This window comes from Dreissena polymorpha, chromosome 4 (genome assembly GCF_020536995.1).
Source record: "Dreissena polymorpha isolate Duluth1 chromosome 4, UMN_Dpol_1.0, whole genome shotgun sequence".
In the NCBI taxonomy this organism is placed as follows: domain Eukaryota; kingdom Metazoa; phylum Mollusca; class Bivalvia; order Myida; family Dreissenidae; genus Dreissena; species Dreissena polymorpha.
Window position 1 is genome coordinate 136655701 of NC_068358.1, and position 20205 is coordinate 136675905.

Sequence of the window (20205 nt, forward strand, 5' to 3'; positions counted from 1 at the left end):
TTATTTATCATGTTAACAACATACACTGCATGTAAAACGGGTAATAATAATCTTTAAAGTAAAAAAATCACAAAGGTTAACATAATTTGTGTCCATTATTAAAATATTGGTATTGGTTAATGCTTTTTTGCTTTCTTATTAAATAAATATCTTTTATATTAACTCGATTCAGTCAAGACACATGCAATATAGCTAAGCCAAAGTCTTAACATTATATTTTTTTAATGCATTTATCCTGCTGATTTTGCAATTATAGAAACAGGTGACTTTAATTTACCCTACCATATACAAAACTGAATTTCAACTTGTTTGAATGAATTTTCTCAGAATTAAAAATATTGACATGATCATTTAACTGCATTATGGTATGTTTTGTAAGCATGAAAACAATGCTGCTATCATCACATTTCAAAGAAAAACAGCAATTCTGATTGGCTTCAATTTTTCCCAATTAACAGTTAGCAATAATATTAAATCATGTACCTTTGTAATTTTTATTTTGCTGTCAGTTTTCTTTCAAAGTCGTATGGTTTTAGCTTTTAGCTTTAAATTCTCTCATATTTTTCTCCCCATTGGTGCAAAAAGGTTTTACTTCAAGGGATCAATATTTTCTTCTACTTTATTGGATACCATGACATAACTGCTTGAAATACCGCGTAATTATCTCTTGAAGTTTCTAATTTCTTCATTTAAATGGGTTTCTATTTATTGTCTTTATATCTCCAGTATAAAAAGGGTAGGTTGGCCACCAACACCCATTCATTTTACCTATCTATGATGTTAAATATAATCTATGCCAATCACCTTGTCAGGCATGGACATTAAGGTTGTTGTCCTATTTGTTTAATGGTAAAAAGGTAAGTGAGAATCACAGGTCTCTTCTAAACGAAAATCCAGCATAAGTGGAAACTGAAAAGTTTTTTCTGATAAACCTGTGGGGACTGCATGAGCTTTCCTGGGCCCACATTTTAGGCGCAAGCATTAAACTTAGTATATTCAGAGTTAGGCTCATTGAGTTTTGTACATGTTGTGGGATTTTAATATTGTACACAATGCTATAATACTAGGTTGGCGCTAAGGAAAAAAAATTAGTAGCCAAGTTTCAGCACTACGATGACGACCCACATTATAACCTTATTTGCTCAATGAACGACATTATCATTATCACGAATTTATAGGTATCAACAATGACTGTATTTAATTATCAATCAAGTCACATTTAAATAAATTATTTGTTACCTGAAATCAAATAATTTCATGTTATTTTTTATTTATATTTATTTTCATGCACTGGAATAAACGGTATACAATGTAACAACTGTCAGATATGCCCGGTCTTTGATTGGATGGGTCTTGCGTAACTCCTATTCGCCAACCCCCCCCCTTCTCCCAATAATTTTTGCCGTAGTCTGGTGCTTCTTCATTCTTGAAAAATACATTTACTGCAATGTATTCTTGAATTGACATATTTTTCCATAGTTGCAATCTATAATTTATTCAAAGGTACCAGTAAATTTGTAAGTCTTAAATACTGCATGTACTGAGCGGCTAGACTATATTTAAAATTTAGTTACACATGGTCTGTTTAAAAAAAAGCATGCTTTGCATGCCTAGATTTTGGCATTGCAGACGACAGCAATAATTTTGCGCTCTTTCATAACACGGGTTTTACATGGCATACCGGTATAAATGCATAGAGAATAGTTATTATCACGTGGCTGTAGAAAAACGGTGTAAATCAGTTCTACAAATAGACATGATATAATATACATGCACTGGATTTAATTTGTTACTGCATCAAATTATTAAGGGTTTTGTTTTTCACAACTTACTCACCGTAAGTAATTTTACACTGCTCACCAATTGCAATTAACTTCTCATAATTAATGAATGTTTACAGTACGGTAAATAGGTGTGATGATGATGCCCGAAACCGCCTTTAAAGCAATCTTTTCACGCTTTGGTAAATTGACAAAATTGAAAAAAGTTGTTTCAGATTCGCAAATTTTCGTTTTAGTTATGATATTTGTGAGGAAACAGTAATACTGAACATTTACTATGGTCTAATATAGCCATTATATGCATCTTTTGACGATTTTAAAACCTCAAAATTATAAAGCGTTGCAACGTGAAACGATTGAATAATTTGGAGAGTTCTGTTTTTGTCGTTAAATTTTGTGAAACTACAAAGATTGCTTATATAAGGTATAAAATATATCAAGTACGTGTAATCAGCGGAATAGCTCAGTAGGCTAAAGCGTTTTTACTTCAGGACTCTGGCAGGACCCAGGGGTCACTGGTTCGAAACCTGGTCCGGGCAATGTTCTTTTCCTTTTTTTAATTTTTATTCTTGATTTTTTACTGGAGCTTTTACGATCCAATGTTTACATTTATCGATATAAAGCATTTAATGAATAAGTTAAAAAATGTCAAAATCTGTGAAAAGGCCCCTTTAATGTACTGCTTTATTTACCGGTTTTATATCACGTATTAATGCTACAACTGCGATTCATTGTTAACAAACTCTGTGACCGACGTCAATCAAAAATTATAATCGCTATATAACCCCGCCTCCATAAGCATTCTCGTAACCTATTAGACGTTAAATATCACAGTTTGGCGATTGGAAAGTTACCCGAAAATTTCCCGTGATGCATCTGTCAGCATACATGACTGTGTTAAGTGGCTTGAATATACGATACGGGCATCCGGTTATCTCTTAGCAGTGGACTATCTATTACCACCTGGAGCTTTTATGGCGATTACATGTGGAAATCGGTACCGAATTCTCTTTAAAAGAAGGGAATATTACATACTTATAGAGAAATATCAGGGTTTTTTGCAATCGCCATTTTCATTCACATTTTAAACTTTAATCGCCAGCTGAAAGATTCAATCGCCTTTGGCGATTTTGGCGATCGGAAACGCTTACATAGTATAATATATGAATTGCTTTGTCTTAAATTTGATCCTATAATTTTTTTTGCTTGAAGGTATGTTATTCTTAAGAAATGTTCACAAGCATGCCTAGTAGTGCATTTGCACATTTGCAACATGGACTTAGTTTTTTTGCATATTTGCATGCAGTTATTGCATTCTTAAGAATTGGTCACACGCTTGCTCAGTACACTTGCAAAATGAAATTGATAGCTTACTGAAGCAAAATGTTCTAAAAGATATTTTAATAGATGCTTTTCCATGAATTATCTAGAGAAAATCATTTTAAGTTTTACAAATTTCAGGATTTAATCTTGATGCAAATGTTTACTAAAAACTATTTTGTCATAGAACTGGTTATTATGAAATTAAAAAACAAAACAAAGGAAATTTGCTTGCAGAAAGTTGATCTATCCATGGATTCAATGCTGCCAGGTTAAGAACATGTAGGGAGACAGGGAAATAATTGCCATGGTTACTGTGGCAGGTGGTTTTCTATCCTATATCTAGACAATATAGTAAAAAATAAATTGAAATTTCTTTTGTATCATTTTTAGCTCACCTGAGCGATAGCTTGAGGTGAGCTATTGTGATCACTCAGCGTCCGGCGTCCGGCCGTCCGTCCGTCTGTCTGTAAACAATTTGTAAACATCTTCTTCTACTAAACCATTGAGCCAATTTCAACTAAATTTCATGTGGAGCATCCCTAGGTCATGGGACAAAAGAATTGTTAAAAAAAATTTGATTGCATAACCAAGATGGCCGCCATGACCATATATGGTAAAAACCTTAAAAAATCTTCTTGTCAGAAACCGCTCATCAGATTTTCAAAAAATTTCACAGGGATGACCTTTGAGGGCTCCCCTGAAAAAGTTGTTCAAAGAAATTTGATTCGTCAAAAAACATGGCCGCAGGAGCTCGTTGAACTTTGCATGTTTATTCGTTTTTGCCTATTTTGTGAAAATCTTCCACATTTTTTGTCTGATCCTTTCCAAATTTGCACAGTGTCTTTATATCAATGAGGACACGAACCCTACAAAAAATGAGCATTATTGGTCCATGAAGTACAGAATTACCTCCCATTGAATTGATAAAATGGTGTTTATGCAATGAAGTCCAAATTTTTCATCCAATTCTTTCCAAACTTGTAAGGATTTAGCATGGTTCAAACAAGGGAAAACAACTGCTGTTTATGCATGTTCTTTTTATTACAGATTTGCCTCCCTTTAATTCATTCAAAATCTCATTTTACAGCAGAGATTCCAAATCTGACCTGTAAATGAGCCCCATATTTACTGCCAGTGCTAGGTTACCTTTTCCCATTTGATCATTCTTAAGTATTGGTCTTGTAATGCTGCTACTGCTTCTGCTACTGCTACTGCTACTGCTACTACTACTACTACTACTACTACTACTACTACTACTACTACTACTACTACTACTACTACTACTACTACTTCTACTACTACTACTACTACGACTACTACTACGACACTACTACTACTACGACTACTACTACTACTACGACTACTACGACTACGACTACGACTACTACTACTACTACTACTTCTACTACTACTACTAGTACTACTACTTCTAGTACTACTACTACCACCACCACCACCACCACCACCACATCTACTATTACTACTTCTACTACTACTGCCACTACTACTACTACTTTTACCACTACTACTACTACTACTACCACTACTACTACTACTACTACTACTACTACTACTACTACTTCTACTACTACCACTACTACTACTACTACTTCTACTACTACTACTTCTACTACTACTACTTCTACTACTACTACTTCTACTACTACTACTACTACTACTACAACTACTATTACTACTACTACTACTACTACCACTACTACTACTACTACTACTACTACTACTACTACTACTACTACTACTACTACTACTACACCACCACCACCACCACCACCACCATTCACAGTGACAAAAAACGTATTCACACAATGGCTGCTACTACAACTAATAGCCCATATAGGGGGGCATGCATGTTTTACAAACAGCCCTTGTTTCTATGGGATTTTAACCACAACTGTTCATGTTTATCTCCGACACATATTTTTAGGTCACCTTTCATGAAGTGACACGGTGAGCTTATGTGATCGTGTGATGTCCGGCGTCCGTTGTGCGTGCCTGCGTTTGTCCGTGCGTCCGTCCGTCAACAATTTGTTTGTGTAGACAGTAGAGGTCACAGTTTGCATCCAATCTTGATGAAATTTGGTCAAAATGTTTATCTTGATGAAATCCGGTTTGGGATTGTATTTGGGTCATCTGGGGTCAAAAACAAGGTCACTATGTCAAATAATAGAACAACCTTCTGTAGACAATAGAGGTCACAGTTTTCATCCAATCTTTATGAAATTAGGTCAGAATGCTTATCTTGATGAAATCTGGGTTGGGATTTTATTTGGGTCATCTGGGGTCAAAAACTAGGTCACTAGGTCAAATAATAGAAAACCTTGTGTAGACAATAGAGGTCACAGTTTTCATCCAATCTTTATGAAATTTGGTCAGAATGTTTATCTTGATGAAATGTGGGTTGGGATTTTATTTGGGTCATCTGGGGTCAAAAACTAGGTCACTAGGTCAAATAATAGAAAAACCTTGTGTAGACATTAGAGATCACAGTTTTCATCCAACCTTTATGCAATTTGGTCAGAATTCTTGATGAAATCTGGGTGGGATTGTATTTGGGTCATCTGGGGTAAAAATCTAGGTCAAATAAATAGAAAAACCTTGTGTTGACAATAGAGGTCACAGTTTTCATCCAATATTTATGAACTGTGGTCAGAATGAATATCTTGATGAAATCTGGATTGGGATTGTATTTGGGTCATCTAGAGTCAGGAACTAGGTCACTAGGTCAAATCATAGAAAAACATTGTGTAGACATAGTTTTCATCTGATCTTAATGAGTCAGGTGAGCGATTCAGGGCCACCATGGCCCTCTTGTTTAATTAATTGTTATGCAAAACAATATGAATTATCTGTTTGCTTTCTGTACACATGGTAATTAAGTATCCAATCGTGTGTTTTGTTGGATACTTATAAATCTAGGATGTGAGACGGTCAATGTCACTGTGTAAAATTAAGGAGACTTTTGGGAAGGATGTGGGGCTCATGTGAAAAAAAAGTATGCATTATTTCCCTACATTGTTATTGAATGTGGTCTTCATACTAGTAATTAAATGTAAACAGTTTGTTAATGTGTCAAGGATGTAGTTGTAGTAACAAACATGCACCAACGGTTCATATCATATTTTGTTTACTTGCAGATAACCTGAATTTAGGTTTTCATTACACTAACCATGTCTCTTTTAGTTTTACAGTAAATCAATTTTTGAAATGTGTGTGCGTCAATGTAAACTGATATGGCCAATAAGCCATAAAGATTTATTTACCTACAAGATCAGTTATAAATTCTAAAAACCAAAATTGACCTGCAGTAGATTGTGATCAATATGTCTTATGTTCCTATTAATTTGCAAATTTAATTCCCCATCCTTTCATAGAAATACTGTTGGTACGCTTAGCTGTAAGAAAGTCCTTGTCATAATGAAGTAAATGTTGGCTTGGCCGCGTGTTCCACTTTTAAGTACTTATGCTGTTGCTAAGTAGTTTCTTCTTTTAACAAACCAGAAGTGACATTTAATTGTTTTTCTTGTAATTGATTATTATATTGGTTTATTTGGATTCCATGTGGCTAATTGTCTTTTGAAAGATGCATAAACATTATACAATTAATGTCAAATTGTTAAAACATGCAAAAGATCCTTCCATAATATAATGTCAATCATATTATTCCATAATATCATGTCAATCATATTTTTGAATTTGTTTGCAATATCCATTCATAGCATTTGGATGTCACATGTTTAGAAAGTTTCTCTATTTTGCAGGATTTGCACATGCTATTTGTGTTTGATTTCCAAAGAACATTACTATGGTAATGTTTGTGTTTTTCAACAAAGATGTTTAGAGTATTAACAAGAGCTGTGAAGGAGTTGGAACCTTTGTTGGAAAAAGGGCTCTGTGTAAAGTAATTGAACTATGTCATATTAGTTCAAACAATGGATAACATGTCCTTAAGTCTTCTGAATAAATTCCGTATTTGCATATTGCATATTTTTAATTTAAAGTGGCCTTTTCACAGATTTTGGCATATTTTGAAGTTTTTCATTAAATGATAATGTTTAAATGATATTGATAAATGTAAACATTGGATCTTAAAAGCTCCAGTAAAAAATCAAAAATAAAATTAAAAAAAGGGAAAAAAAATTAGCCGGTACCCCTGGAGTCCTGGAGTTAGTCTGAAGTAAAAACGCATTCGCCCTTTCGGCTATTCTGCCGTGTATACACAGTAGAAGTATTTTATACCTTATATAAGCAATCTTCGTAGTTTCGTAAATTTAAACGACAACAACAGAACTCTCCAAATTATTCAATCGTTTCGCGTTGCAATGCTTTATAATTTTTAGGTTTTCAAATCATCAAAAGATACATATCATGGCTATATTGGACTATGGTAAATGTTCAGTAATACTGTTTCCTCACAAATATCATAACTAAAACGAAAATTTGCGAATCTGGAACAACTTATTTCAATTTTGTCAATTTACCAAACCGTGAAAAGATCCCTTTAAGAGTTTAGAGGCATTGCCTGGAGATCCTTGGGGTCTTATGGGTTTTAACTGCATTGGATTTAGAGATAGTTAACTATTTTTCAGTATTAAAAAAACCAGCAGTTAACCTGATCCTATGTTAGTCATAAAACAGGGTCAGTTAACCTACTCCTGTTTCAATCATATAAGAGGGGACAGTTGACCTACTCCTGTTTCAGTCATATAGCAGGGGTCAGTTAACCTTCTCCTGTTTCAGTCATTAACGAGGGAACAGTTGACCTACTCCTGTTTCAGTCATATAACAGGGGACAGTTGACCTACTCCTATTTCAGTCATATAACATGGGACAGTTAAGCTACTCTTATTTCAGTCATATAACAGGAGGAAGTTAACCTACTATATTTCAGTCATATAACATGGGACAGTTAAACTTCACCTATTTCAGTCATATAACAGGGGACAGTTAATATACTCCTATTTCAGTCATATAACTCTGGGACAGTTAACATACTCCTGTTTCAGTCATATAACAGGGGACAGTTAACTTACTCCTGTTTCAGTTATATAACAGGGGACAGTTGACCTCCTATTTCAGTCGTATAACAGGGGACAGTTGACCTACTCCTATTTCAGTCATTTTAAAGGGTACAGTTTACCTACTCCTATGTCAGTCATATAACAGGAGACAATTTACCTAATCCTGTTTCAGTCACATAACAGGTTTTAGTTAATCTACTCCAGGTTCAATCATATAACAGGGGACAGTTAACCTACTCCTATTTCAGTCATATAACAGGGGCGCTTTAACCTACTATAGTAGTCATTTACAATGTGGCAGTTAACCTACTCCTGTTTCAGTCATATAAAAGGGATCAGTTAATCTACTCTTATTTAAGTCATTTAATAGGGTACAGTTAAGCTTCTCTAATTTCAGTCATATAACAGGGGGAAGTTAACCTACTATATTTCAGTCATATAACAGGGGAAGTTAAACTTCACCTATTTCAGTCCTATAACATGGGACGGTTAAGCTACTCTTATTTCAGTCATATAACAGGGGGAAGTTAACCTACAATATTTCAGTCATATAACAGCGGACAGTTAACCTACTCAGTATTTCAGTCATTTAACAGAGGTCCGTTAACCTACTCCTATTTCAGTCATATAACAGGGGTAAGTTTACTTAACACTTCTATTCCTGGGCTAGCTTAGCCTATAGATGCTTCCACAAAATTTAGGTCAGTCATATTTATAGCTGTCTAGACACGTTATTTAATAAGAAAACAGAGCCAGGGTGTGTTCTGGCCTTAAACTGTATGTGTAAAAAATGTAGGGCATTTTGATTTTGAGAAGCACTGAAGCACACATGACAATGTTTGTGATTTTAGATGCATGGACATAATTATTTTTATGTCCCCCCTCTATAGTAGTGGGGGAAATTTTGTTTTTGCCCAGTCTGTTGGTTGGTCTGTTTGTTGGTCTGTTGGTTGGTTTGCGCCAACTTTAACATTTTGCAATAACTTTTGCTATATTGAATCTAGCAACTTGATATTTGGCATGCATGTGTATCTCATGGAGCTGCACATTTTGAATGGTGAAAGGTCAAGGTCAAGGTCATCCTTCAAGGTCAGAGGTCAAATATATGTAACCAAAATCGCTCATTTTATGAATACTATTGCAATATTGAAGATAGCAACTTGATATTTGGCATGCATGTGTATCTCATGGAGCTGCACATTTTGAGTGGTGAAAGGTCAAGGTCATCCTTCAAGGTCAGAGGTCAAATATATGTGGCCCAAATCGCTTATTATGCCCCCCTTCGAAGAAGAGGGGGTATATTGCTTTGCTCATGTCGCTCGGTCGGTCTGTCGGTCGGTCCGTCCACCAGGTTGTTGTCAGACGATAACTCAAGAACGCTTGGGCCTAGGATCATGAAACTTCATAGGTACATTGATCATGACTCGCAGATGACCCCTATTGATTTTGAGGTCACTAGGTCAAAGGTCAAGGTCACAGTGACCCGAAATAGTAAAATGGTTTTTGAATGATAACTCAAGAACGCATACGCCTAGGATCATGAAACTTCATGGGTAGATTGATCATGACTCGCAGATGACCCCTATTGATTTTGAGGTCACTAGGTGGAAGGTCAAGGTCACGGTGACCCGAAATAGTAAAATGGTTTCCGGATGATAACTCAAGAACGCATATGCCTAGGATCATGAAACTTCACAGGTAGATTGATCATGACTCGCAGATGACCCCTATTGATTTTGAGGTCAAAGGTCAAGGTCACGGTGACCTGAAATAGTAAAATGATTTTCGGATGATAACTCAAGAACGCTTTTGCCTAGGATCATGACACTTCATAGGTACATTGATCTTGACTCGCAGATGACCCCTATTGATTTTCAGGTCACTAGGTCAAAGGTCAAGGTCACAGTGACAAAAAACGTATTCACACAATGGCTGCCACTACAACGGACAGCCCATATGGGGGGCATGCATGTTTTACAAACAGCCCTTATGAATACTTTTGCAATATTGAAGTTAGCAACTTGATATTTGGCATGCATGTGTAATTATGGAGCTGCACATTTTGAGTGGTGAAAGGTCAAGGTCAAGGTAATCCTTCAAGGTCAGAGGTCAAATATATGTGGCCCAAATCGCTTATTTTATGAATACTTTTGCAATATTGAAGATAGCAACTTGATATTTGGCATGCATGTGTATCTCATGGAGCTGCACATTTTGAGTGGTGAAAGGTCAAAGTCAAGGTCATCCTTCTAGGTCAAATATATGGGTCAAAATTGCTCATGTAATGTAACTTCTGCAATATTGAAGCTAGCAATTTTATATTTTACATGCATGTGTATCTCATGGAGCTGCACATTTTGAGTGGTGAAGGGTCAAGGTCAAGGTCATCCTTCAAGGTCAAACGTCATATAGGGGGACATTGTGTTTCACAAACACATCTAGTTACATATGCTCTGGAGTATGTTAAACTGTTTATGGCAAAGCTGGACTCCAGCTAGGAAGGAGATTTAAAAGTGCACATATATTTATTGAAAGACAATATTGCCCCATTGGTGCAAAAAGGTACAATGTACCTTCTCATTTCAATTTCACATGGTACCTTTTTGCACCAAAGGGGCAATATTGTGTTTACGCGCATTTATCAGACATCAAATCTGAACTTGTTGATGTTGGTATTAATTTGTCCTTTAGATTGCAGCTAGTTGGCTTCTTTTAGGCGACATATGATCTGGAAACTGACAGCATAGTGAATAAAGCTGCAAGATTTTCATAGTTAAACTTCTTGTCCTTGCTGTCTATTTTTGTCTGTCTATAATTACATGTATGAAGATTGTATTTATAGTGATTGAAATTGAACACTTTTGGCATTATATCATCTTTCAACCCTAACTTGCATTTTACATCCTCCTTTTACAGAAAGAATTATTTAATACCAGGTTATTTTGTCATAACATGAATAATGCTTTCGCTATGAAATATGAATGTAAATAAGCAAAGAGTCATGTTAAGATAGTTCATTCTTGCTTTGTCAGATTTGTTTTAAACTGGTAAAACAGGATATGGGATATAAGCTGTAGGAAATGATTGTAAGCGTTACTGCCACCACAAGAGATAACTCACTTTAGTGTAGCATAACCTTGCATGACTGATTTTGTTGTCCCTATTTATATCTATACAGTTAATGTGGTCTCATATTTCAACTTGCTCATAAATAACACTGGTTTAAGGTTTGGTACATTTATTGTATATGACTTCAACACTGTGTTCCACTTATCGTTTAAGTGAAGTATTAAAAATGATTTCAAAGACTGCTAGTAATCTTAAAGGGATCTTTTCATGGATTGGTAAATTTACAAAATTGAAAAAAGTTGTTTCAGATTCGCAAATTTTCGGTTTAGTTATGATATTTGTGAGGAAACAGTATTACTGAACATTTGCCATGGTCTAGTATAGCCATTATATGCATCTTTTGACGATTTAAAAACCTAAAAGTTATAAAGCGTTGCAACGCGAAATGATTGAATAATTTGGAGAGTTCTGTTGTTGTCGTTTAAATTTGTGAAACTACGAAGATTGCTTATATAACGTATAAAATACTCATCTTATGTATACTTGGCAGGAAAGCTCAGTTGGCTAATGCGTTTTTACTAAAGGATTCCTGGGGTCACTGGTTCCAGCCCTGCTATGGGCTACTGTTTTTTCCTTTTTTAAATTTTATTTTTGATTTTTCACTGGAGCTTTTAAAATTTAATGTTTACATTTATCAATATAAAGAGTTTAATGACAAACTTCAAAACATGGGAAAATCTGTGAAAAGGCCCCTTTAAAAGGAAAATAATATTTTCACTGCTTTGAATTGGAAAAAAATTAGCAAAAGTAGACTTTTAAGTCATAAATGTACCAAAAACGATATGCAGGCTCTCATCTAACTGTACATAGAATTGTATATCATTATCATTGAAAGTACCTTGATTTATGAAAGGTCATCAATATAACAATCATTATTTGTTATACATTTATTAACTTTGATGTTTGAACATTTAAAGAGTCATATTTTCAGTTTGTAATTGGCAACTGTTGAGCTTTGTATTTCGAGTTCATAAGTTCAACAGAAATATATGAGATCTGGTAATTTGATTTTGAATTATGAGTTACATGTATAACCCCTTTAATTAATAATATGATAGTAATTGACTATGAAAATACCTTATCCTTTGTCTTATAATTAAAGCAATCTTTCAATTTAACGTGCCTTATTTCCCTTACAGTTTTTCATCCGGTATATTTAATAGGTTGATTAATCTTGTTTATGGTTATTGATCGTGTAGATGCATGGCTTGAATGCATGCAAAGTTTCTTATTTGGAAAATAATACAGTTTGACTTCTTTTGCAAAATAAGGCAATGCATTATAATAAATTATTTCCTTTCCTTTGATATGGCCAAATTCAGTCTGAGTACAATTTTGTGAAGTATAAAAACACATTGAGGCATTATGCATTTAATCATTTTACTATAAGGATCAGACTTATTTAGTTTTTTGTCATCTTAACTTTAAAAGAGAAATCTTCAGTAATTGCTAGTAAAATATTTACATTAAAAAATACGTCACATCTGATTTACCTTAAAATTGAATTATGCAATCTTTGAAATAATCAATTTACTATGATATCTGAACTTGGATTGATAGTTCTGAAATTATTTATGCTCTGAAACAATGTTTGTTACAGGGATTTGCACTTATGTGTTTTAAATGGTTCTTTTCTGGAAAAAAAACACCATAAGCTGCTTTGAAACTCAAACTCTTCAAATAATGTGTTATTCTGCTGGAGAAATAAAATGAAATATGTCTGTATCAGAAATTCAATGCTTGTTGGGTATAAGAGTTATATGCCACTAAATGTGCCATTTTGTAACCCTTAGCAGTGGTTTATAGCTTGGCTGTTTTCGGAGAAAACCCAAGCTATTGTCATAGCCAGCTCGCCGTCCACTGTAGGCGTCGTGCTAAAACCTTAACATTGGCCATAACTGTTTAAATATTGAAGATAGCAACTTTATATTTGGCATGCATGTGTATTTCATGGAGCTGCACATTTTGAGTGGTAAAATTTCAAGGTGAACATCATCCTTCAAGGACTAGGGGCGAAAAAACAAAGTCAAGGGAAGTAATAGATTTAAATGGACATAGTTATCTGACCTGCCCACGTATATATTTTTGTTAAACAAATCAAAGCGGCGCAGTAGGCGGCATCTGACAAACACATTGTGGTAAAAGGTCAAGGTCATCCTTCAAGGTCTACGGTAAAAAATACACATTTAAGGGAAGTCATAAGCTTTAAAGGGTGATAATTATTCAATATTGAACATAGCCACTTTATATATTTGGCATTCATGTGTATCTCATGGAGCTGCACATTTTGAGTGGTGAATCTACAGTTACAGTAGTGGCTTTTAATTATTTGCTACTAAAAATAGAGATTTGTTAGAGACAATTATTTTCAATGGAAGTAATTTATATAATTCAGTGTGTGTATTTTATGAAATATTCGGCGTTATTCGGCCCCATTCCCCCATCTTTAGAGTATATATTTTTCCCCCAAATATTTTTTAAATTCCCCTCTCTGAAGTGTTATTCAATTTTAATCAATACCTCATTTAAATACGTCTTTCGTTACGAATTTACTACAATTTTCCTGAACTGCACCCGCGTGTTTACTTTATTTTAGCCTTTACCGCAAATCGTACGTAGTTCACTATCACGACTTTCGCTTTAAGACATCTACCGCAAACCATACGTATTCCAACATGTCGCACAACAACAAAAGCTATCGTAAAATAATTGACAAATCTGTTTTAATTTAAAAATAAATTGATATTCTTTTCAAACAAGTAAAACTTAAAAGTCAGTCTTCTTCAAATGCCGGCAGTGAAACGCCAGAAACGTCCGGTCAAGAGAGTGTTGAAAGACTGTTTAGTTTGCTCAACCTGCTTTGCACGCCACAGAGACACAAGCTTGGGAAAGCTACACTGAAGTCTCTGATCAGACTTTGTCTGCACACAGAGAGACTTGGTGAAGAGGAGGTCACCAGAATAATTGATAAATTCGCTGAAAAGCCCAGAAATGTTGAACTTTGAACATGAACATAACATGTTAATGAATAAAAGAGTTTGAATTATGTTTTTTTCCCTCTGTATGGTGAATTATAGTGTTAAAACACATCTCTTGTTGGGTCACTAGGTCAAGGTCACTGTGACCTCTAAAAAAAAAAAAAATTCTGACAAGCTTTCGCAGCCAAGCAGGGCACCCGTTATGCGGTGCTTTTGTTTTTTCATTCAAAATAGGGTCCGGTAATCAGACCCATTCCCAATGGAAAAAAATATATATTTTTCCTAAATGGGAGCTAAAAATTCCCAATGGAAGGTTGTTTTTTTTTTTGTTTTTTTTTTGGATCTCAATATCTTATATCCCATCCATATAAGTTCAACCTTAGTAAATATAATACTGGACACTTTTGTTTCCTCAATTTTGAAGCATTTTTAGCAAAACGACAACAACGCTAATTTCCCAATGTTAGTCAAAACGCCGCGAATTTTCTCAGTCCAAAGGGACCTGGCCCAATTCCCAAAACGGTGAAAATAAACACTGCATAGTGTCTTAAAATAAAATGTAACTGTTTTAGAGACTTGTATGCTTGTATTGTTCATAATTATATAGATAATTATATTGCACTCTTCTTTTACTCAATATTTCTTCCTTAAGTTTTGTCATATAAAATTTCAAAGCAAAATCTGAGAATCGCAATTTAATACATACAAGTAGATGATGGTGATGTAAATTTTTATGTCCCCCACTATAGTAGTGGGGGACATATTGTTTTTGCCCTGTCTGTTGGTCTGTCTGTCGGTCTGTCTGTTGGTCTGTCTGTTTGCGCCAACTTTAACATTTTGCAATAACTTTTGCTATATTGAAGATAGCAACTTCATATTTGGCATGTATGTGTATCTCATGAAGCTGCACATTTTGAGTGGTGAAAGGTCAAGGTCATCCTTCAAGGTCAGAGGTTAAATATATATGGCCAAAATCGCTCATTTTATGAATACTTTTGCAATATTGAAGATAGCAGCTTGATATTTGGCATGCATGTGTATCTCATGGAGCTGCACATTTTGAGTGGTAAAAGGTCAAGGTCATCCTTCAAGGTCAGAGGTCAAATATATGTGGCCCAAATCGCTTATTTTATAAATACTTTTGCAATATTGAAGATAGCAACTTGATATTTGGCATGCATGTGCATCTCATGGAGCTGCACATTTTGAGTGGTGAAAGGTCAAGGTCAAGGTCATCCTTCAAGTTCAGAGGTCAAATATATTTGGCCCAAATCGCTTATTATCCCCACGCTTTTTGAAAAAAAGGTGGGGATATTGTGGTGATCTCCGCCGTCCGTCTGTCCGTCCGTCTGTCCGTCCGTCCTGGCCACTATCTCCTCCTACACTAAAAGCACTAGAACCTTGAAATTTACACACATGGTAGCTATGAGCATATGTGCGACGGTGCACTATTTGGAATTTTGATCTGACCCCTGGGTCAAAAGTTATAGGGGTTGGGGTGGGGCCGCGTCAGAAATTATCACTCATTTTTTTAGGTTATTTTACATTTACTTCTTTATTTCTACACCGATTCACTTCAAATTGATACTGGACCTCACCTATGACAATACGGTCAATCTCAACCATGCATGGCCCCATTCCCAACCCTGGGGCGCCCCGCCCACATAGGCCACACCCACCAAAAATTTCCATTTACTATAATTTTTTCATTTCTACACGGATTCACTTCAAATTGATACTGAACTTTTGTTATGACATTAGGGTCAATCTCAACTATGCATGGCCCCAATCCCAACCCTGGGGCGCCCGCCCACATAGGCCATACCCACCAAAAAAATCCATTTACTATAAAAAAAATTTAGGTTATTTTACATTAACTTCTTCATTTCTACACTGATTCACTTCAAATTGATATTGAACCTCTCTTATGACAAAACGGTCAAACTCAACTATGCATGGCCCCGTTGCCAACCCTGGGGCGCCACGTCCACATAGACCACACCCGCCCAAAATTGCCTTTTACTATAATTTCTTCATTAATACACTGATTCACTTCAAATTGATACTGAACCTCTCTTATGACAATACGGTCAATCTCAACTATGCATGGCCCCATTACCAACCCTGGGGCACCCCGCCCACATAGGCCACACCCTCCCAAAATTGCCTTTTACTATAACTTCTTTATTTTTACACCCATTCACTTCTAATTGATACTGAACTTCTCTTATGACAATACAGTCAATCTCAACTATGCATGGCCCCATGATCAACCCTGGGGCGCCCTTGGGTCAAACATGCGGCGTGGGGATACGCGTCGGCCTCTGCCGCGCCATTTCTAGTTTTATGAATACTTTTGCAATATTGAATATAGCAACCTTATATTTGGCATGCATGTGTATCTCATGGAGCTGCACATTTTGAGTGGTGAAAGGTCAAGGTCAAGGTCATCCTTCACAAGGTCAAGGTCATCCTTCAAAGTCAAACGTCATATAGGGGGACATTGTGTTTCACAAACGCATCTTGTTTAAAAACCTATTTTCATCTTTATTTAGGAGAAAAAAGAGGAAATTCCACTTATTTCAACTATTGCTAATTGTCGATTATCATAAATATTGTTTGTGTTGACCTACATATTAAGTTAAATTAATGCAAATACTTGAACTGAAAGTGAAAATCTTATTGTTGTCTTTTGGTGGAATCGCAGCCTATTTTTTATGCTCACAAACTGGGAGACATTTCACATTGTCAGTCATTCCTCAACTACATAGTGTAAACTGTTTTAGATAAAAGCCTATGGACAATTATCTGGATATCAACCTGTTAACTTACAACCTGTTAACTTACTTGCTATAGCAACAATGTATATACAGAGGTCAACCTGACTATTTGAGTCATGTTCTGAGAAAACTGGGCATAATGCACGTGCGTGAAATGTCGCCCCAGATTAGCCTGTGCAGTCTGCACAGGCTAATCAGGGACGACACTTTCCGCCTTAACTTGATTTTCGGTAAGGAGGGACTTCCTTGAAACTAAGAATACTATGAAAGCGGAAAGTGTCGTCCCTGATTAGCCTTTGCAGACTGCACAGGCTAATCTGGGATGACACTACGCACAAGCATTAAGCCCAGTTTTCTCAAAACACGACTCATTAAATTTAATTTTAACATCTCAAGATATTTTCTGGAGCAACAAAATATAGTTTTATGTTCATTGATTTTTAAGCCAGCCTAGTTTGTAATGTTGCAGAGAAGTGATTTCCTTGAGTGCAAAACCTAAAAGGCTTTTATCAGGGTTAGTGCATTCACTATGTAAGCCTGTTTTCGGTGATGATATGATTACGACTACTAACTGGCCCATATGCTTGCTCATGTGGTCTTAATGTATACTGACTACTTAGATGTTATACGAAGTGACAGTGTTACACTTCAGTAACCGCTTCACAGTGGAATACTTCCTATATGAGAGCACGCCTATTGTAACTTAGATATAACATGTCCTTGCATAGCTTGTGTGCTCAGCGACACCTTGAGACATTTAAATCTCTGTGCTTGAATGGCGTGGGCTTGGAGGAGTATATTGTATTAGCTGTGTGTGTATCTATCTACCAACAGATTGAAGATTATTGTAGATAATTGTGGGAAGTATTTCAATGTTGATTGTCAGTCAGTTCTAACTTCTGGCTTGGCTGGCTTGGGTACAGTACATTGAAGTTCACCGATTTATCGTGTTTCATTATCTATTGGATTTTGTTGAAATAAGCTTGAACATGGTTTAAAATATTTTAATAAATTTGTAAGACGTGAGAGTTGTGTTTTATCAGTTGCGGAGGATTTAGGACGGATGAAGTCCTTATGTGTCATGTGAATGGATAGTGGTTTTGATGAACATTTATTTTGTAGAGCTGTTACAGACTTTTGATTGAACATGTGTTTGCAAATAAAAAGGATTGAATACAAGTGGAGGAACCTTTGCAAAAGATAAATGTTTATGAAAAATTCGTCCATGTTCTATGTGAAGGAGGAGACTGGTTTCTACGCTATGCCTGTTCCTGGACCAATTCAAATGGAGCCTGCGTTCTTGCCCAGGCAACCATATTTACCTCTACCACAGACCATGCATTATCCATTCCTGATGCCACGCCCACTTCTGCCGCTCGGGTTTCCTCATATTCCAAATCACATTCCTTTACCACCACCACATCCTATGATTCCCTCTCAAAGCTTTGCGACACGAACGTCTCATTCTTTGACTTTTCCAAAAGAATTCATGACGAATGAAGATACGCCAGTCTTGGACTTGTCTTTGAAAAAAAGAGATTGTTACGATTCATCGAGGTCGCATGAGTCAAGAAAAATGAACGAGTTGAGAGAAATGAAGGATTTGAAAGAAATGAAGGATCCGAGAGACATAAAAGAGTCCAGAGAAATGGACTTTTCTGATGTTGACGACTCGTGCAGCGAACAAGGCCTAGATCTCAGTTCACAGGACAAACAGAGTAGCGGCAAAACATTTAAAAAAGCATTGCTCAATCGATACCATTGTAAGTTACCCTCTGGAATTCATTTAAATATATATATATATATATAACCTTGTTGACTTTGTTTAACCAAAAGTATGTGTGTTTTACCTACACCTCCAAAGTCGTGACATATTTGATGGTTTAGCTAGTATGTATATTAAAATGTTACTGTATATTACTTGATAAAACCGGCATCACTCACCTCATTGTTGTGTCAAACATGACAATAAAAAAAGTCTTCCATGAAATAAAAAATTGATATATAATTTATTTCTGCATATTCAAACAGCACATAAAGAATCACCTATCAGAATAAAAATGTAAAAAGTAAAGTTAAGAAACAATGAGCACTCAGAATCGTAATATATAGGAAAAAAATTATTATAATTTGGCAGAAATAATATAGGGCAAAATTTTACTTTGAAAAAAATTGTGCAGGTGCTTTTTAGTTTAATTAAACAATTCAATATTTCTGTAATTCTCTCTGAATATTGTTGCACTGCATGGAAGTTTAAAATCAAATTTTAATGTCTATTGGAATGCTCAATCACTTGATAAAAATGCAACCAAAAGCATATTTATCTATTTTATTGAAAAAAAGTTAATTAGGTGGACATTGGTTATAATAAAATCTCAAATGTAAGTTTTTTAAGAATATGTTTTTTTTTATCTTAAGTCTTTTTTAACCAGGTTTTCCGAAGGAAAAAACTGGTTATTAGATTGGCGAATGCGGGCGGGCTGGCTGGCTGGCTGGCTGGCGGGCTGGCGGAACAAGCTTGTCCGGGCCATAACTATGTCGTTCATTGTCAGATTTTAAAATCATTTGGCACATTTGTTCACCATCATTGGACGGTGTGTCGCCCGAAATAATAACGTCGATATCTCCAAGGTCAAGGTCACACTTTGAGTTCAAAGGTCAAAAATGGCCATAAATGAGCTTGTCCGAGCCATAACTATGTCGTTCATTGTCAGATTTTAAAATCATTTGGCACATTTGTTCACCATCATTGGACGGTGTGTCGCGCGAAATAATTACGTCGATATCTCCAAGGTCAAGGTCACACTTTGAGTTCAAAGGTCAAAAATGGCCATAAATGAGCTTGTCCTGGCCATAACTATGTCATTCATTGTGAGATTTTAAAATCATTTGGCATATTTGTTCACCATCATGGGACGTTGTGTCGCACGAAAGAATCACGTCAATATCTCCAATGTCAAGGTCGCCACGACTAAAAATAGATTTTTTTTAAAAACAAACTTACAAAGGGGGTTAATTTTGTTTGTTCATTTCAAAAGTTCAGTTTGAGTTTTCTCCCTTTATCAGATTTTTTTTTCACAATGAAAACCTGGTTTTGTGACAATTTTGTCCCTTGTTCTGCTTTTTCTCGCAACTTAAATGATATCAGATAGCATCAAAAAAAATTCCTTTGAAA

General features: G+C 35.6%; 1 protein-coding gene across 3 annotated transcripts in view; it reads left to right on the forward strand.

The window, feature by feature from the left end:
- Nucleotides 1-20205, forward strand: part of LOC127876765 (ETS translocation variant 5-like) — a 109061-nt gene that overhangs the window by 30836 nt on the left and 58020 nt on the right. Inside the window, exon 1 of one of the 3 annotated variants that reach the window (XM_052422230.1) lies at nucleotides 17667-18793. The exons of the other annotated variants lie outside the window; for them this stretch is intronic. Coding sequence (XP_052278190.1) covers nucleotides 18235-18793 — 559 coding nt within the window. The 5' untranslated portion in view covers nucleotides 17667-18234. Of the gene's footprint in view, nucleotides 1-17666; nucleotides 18794-20205 lie in introns of those variants that run through there. 3 annotated transcript variants of the gene reach the window in all.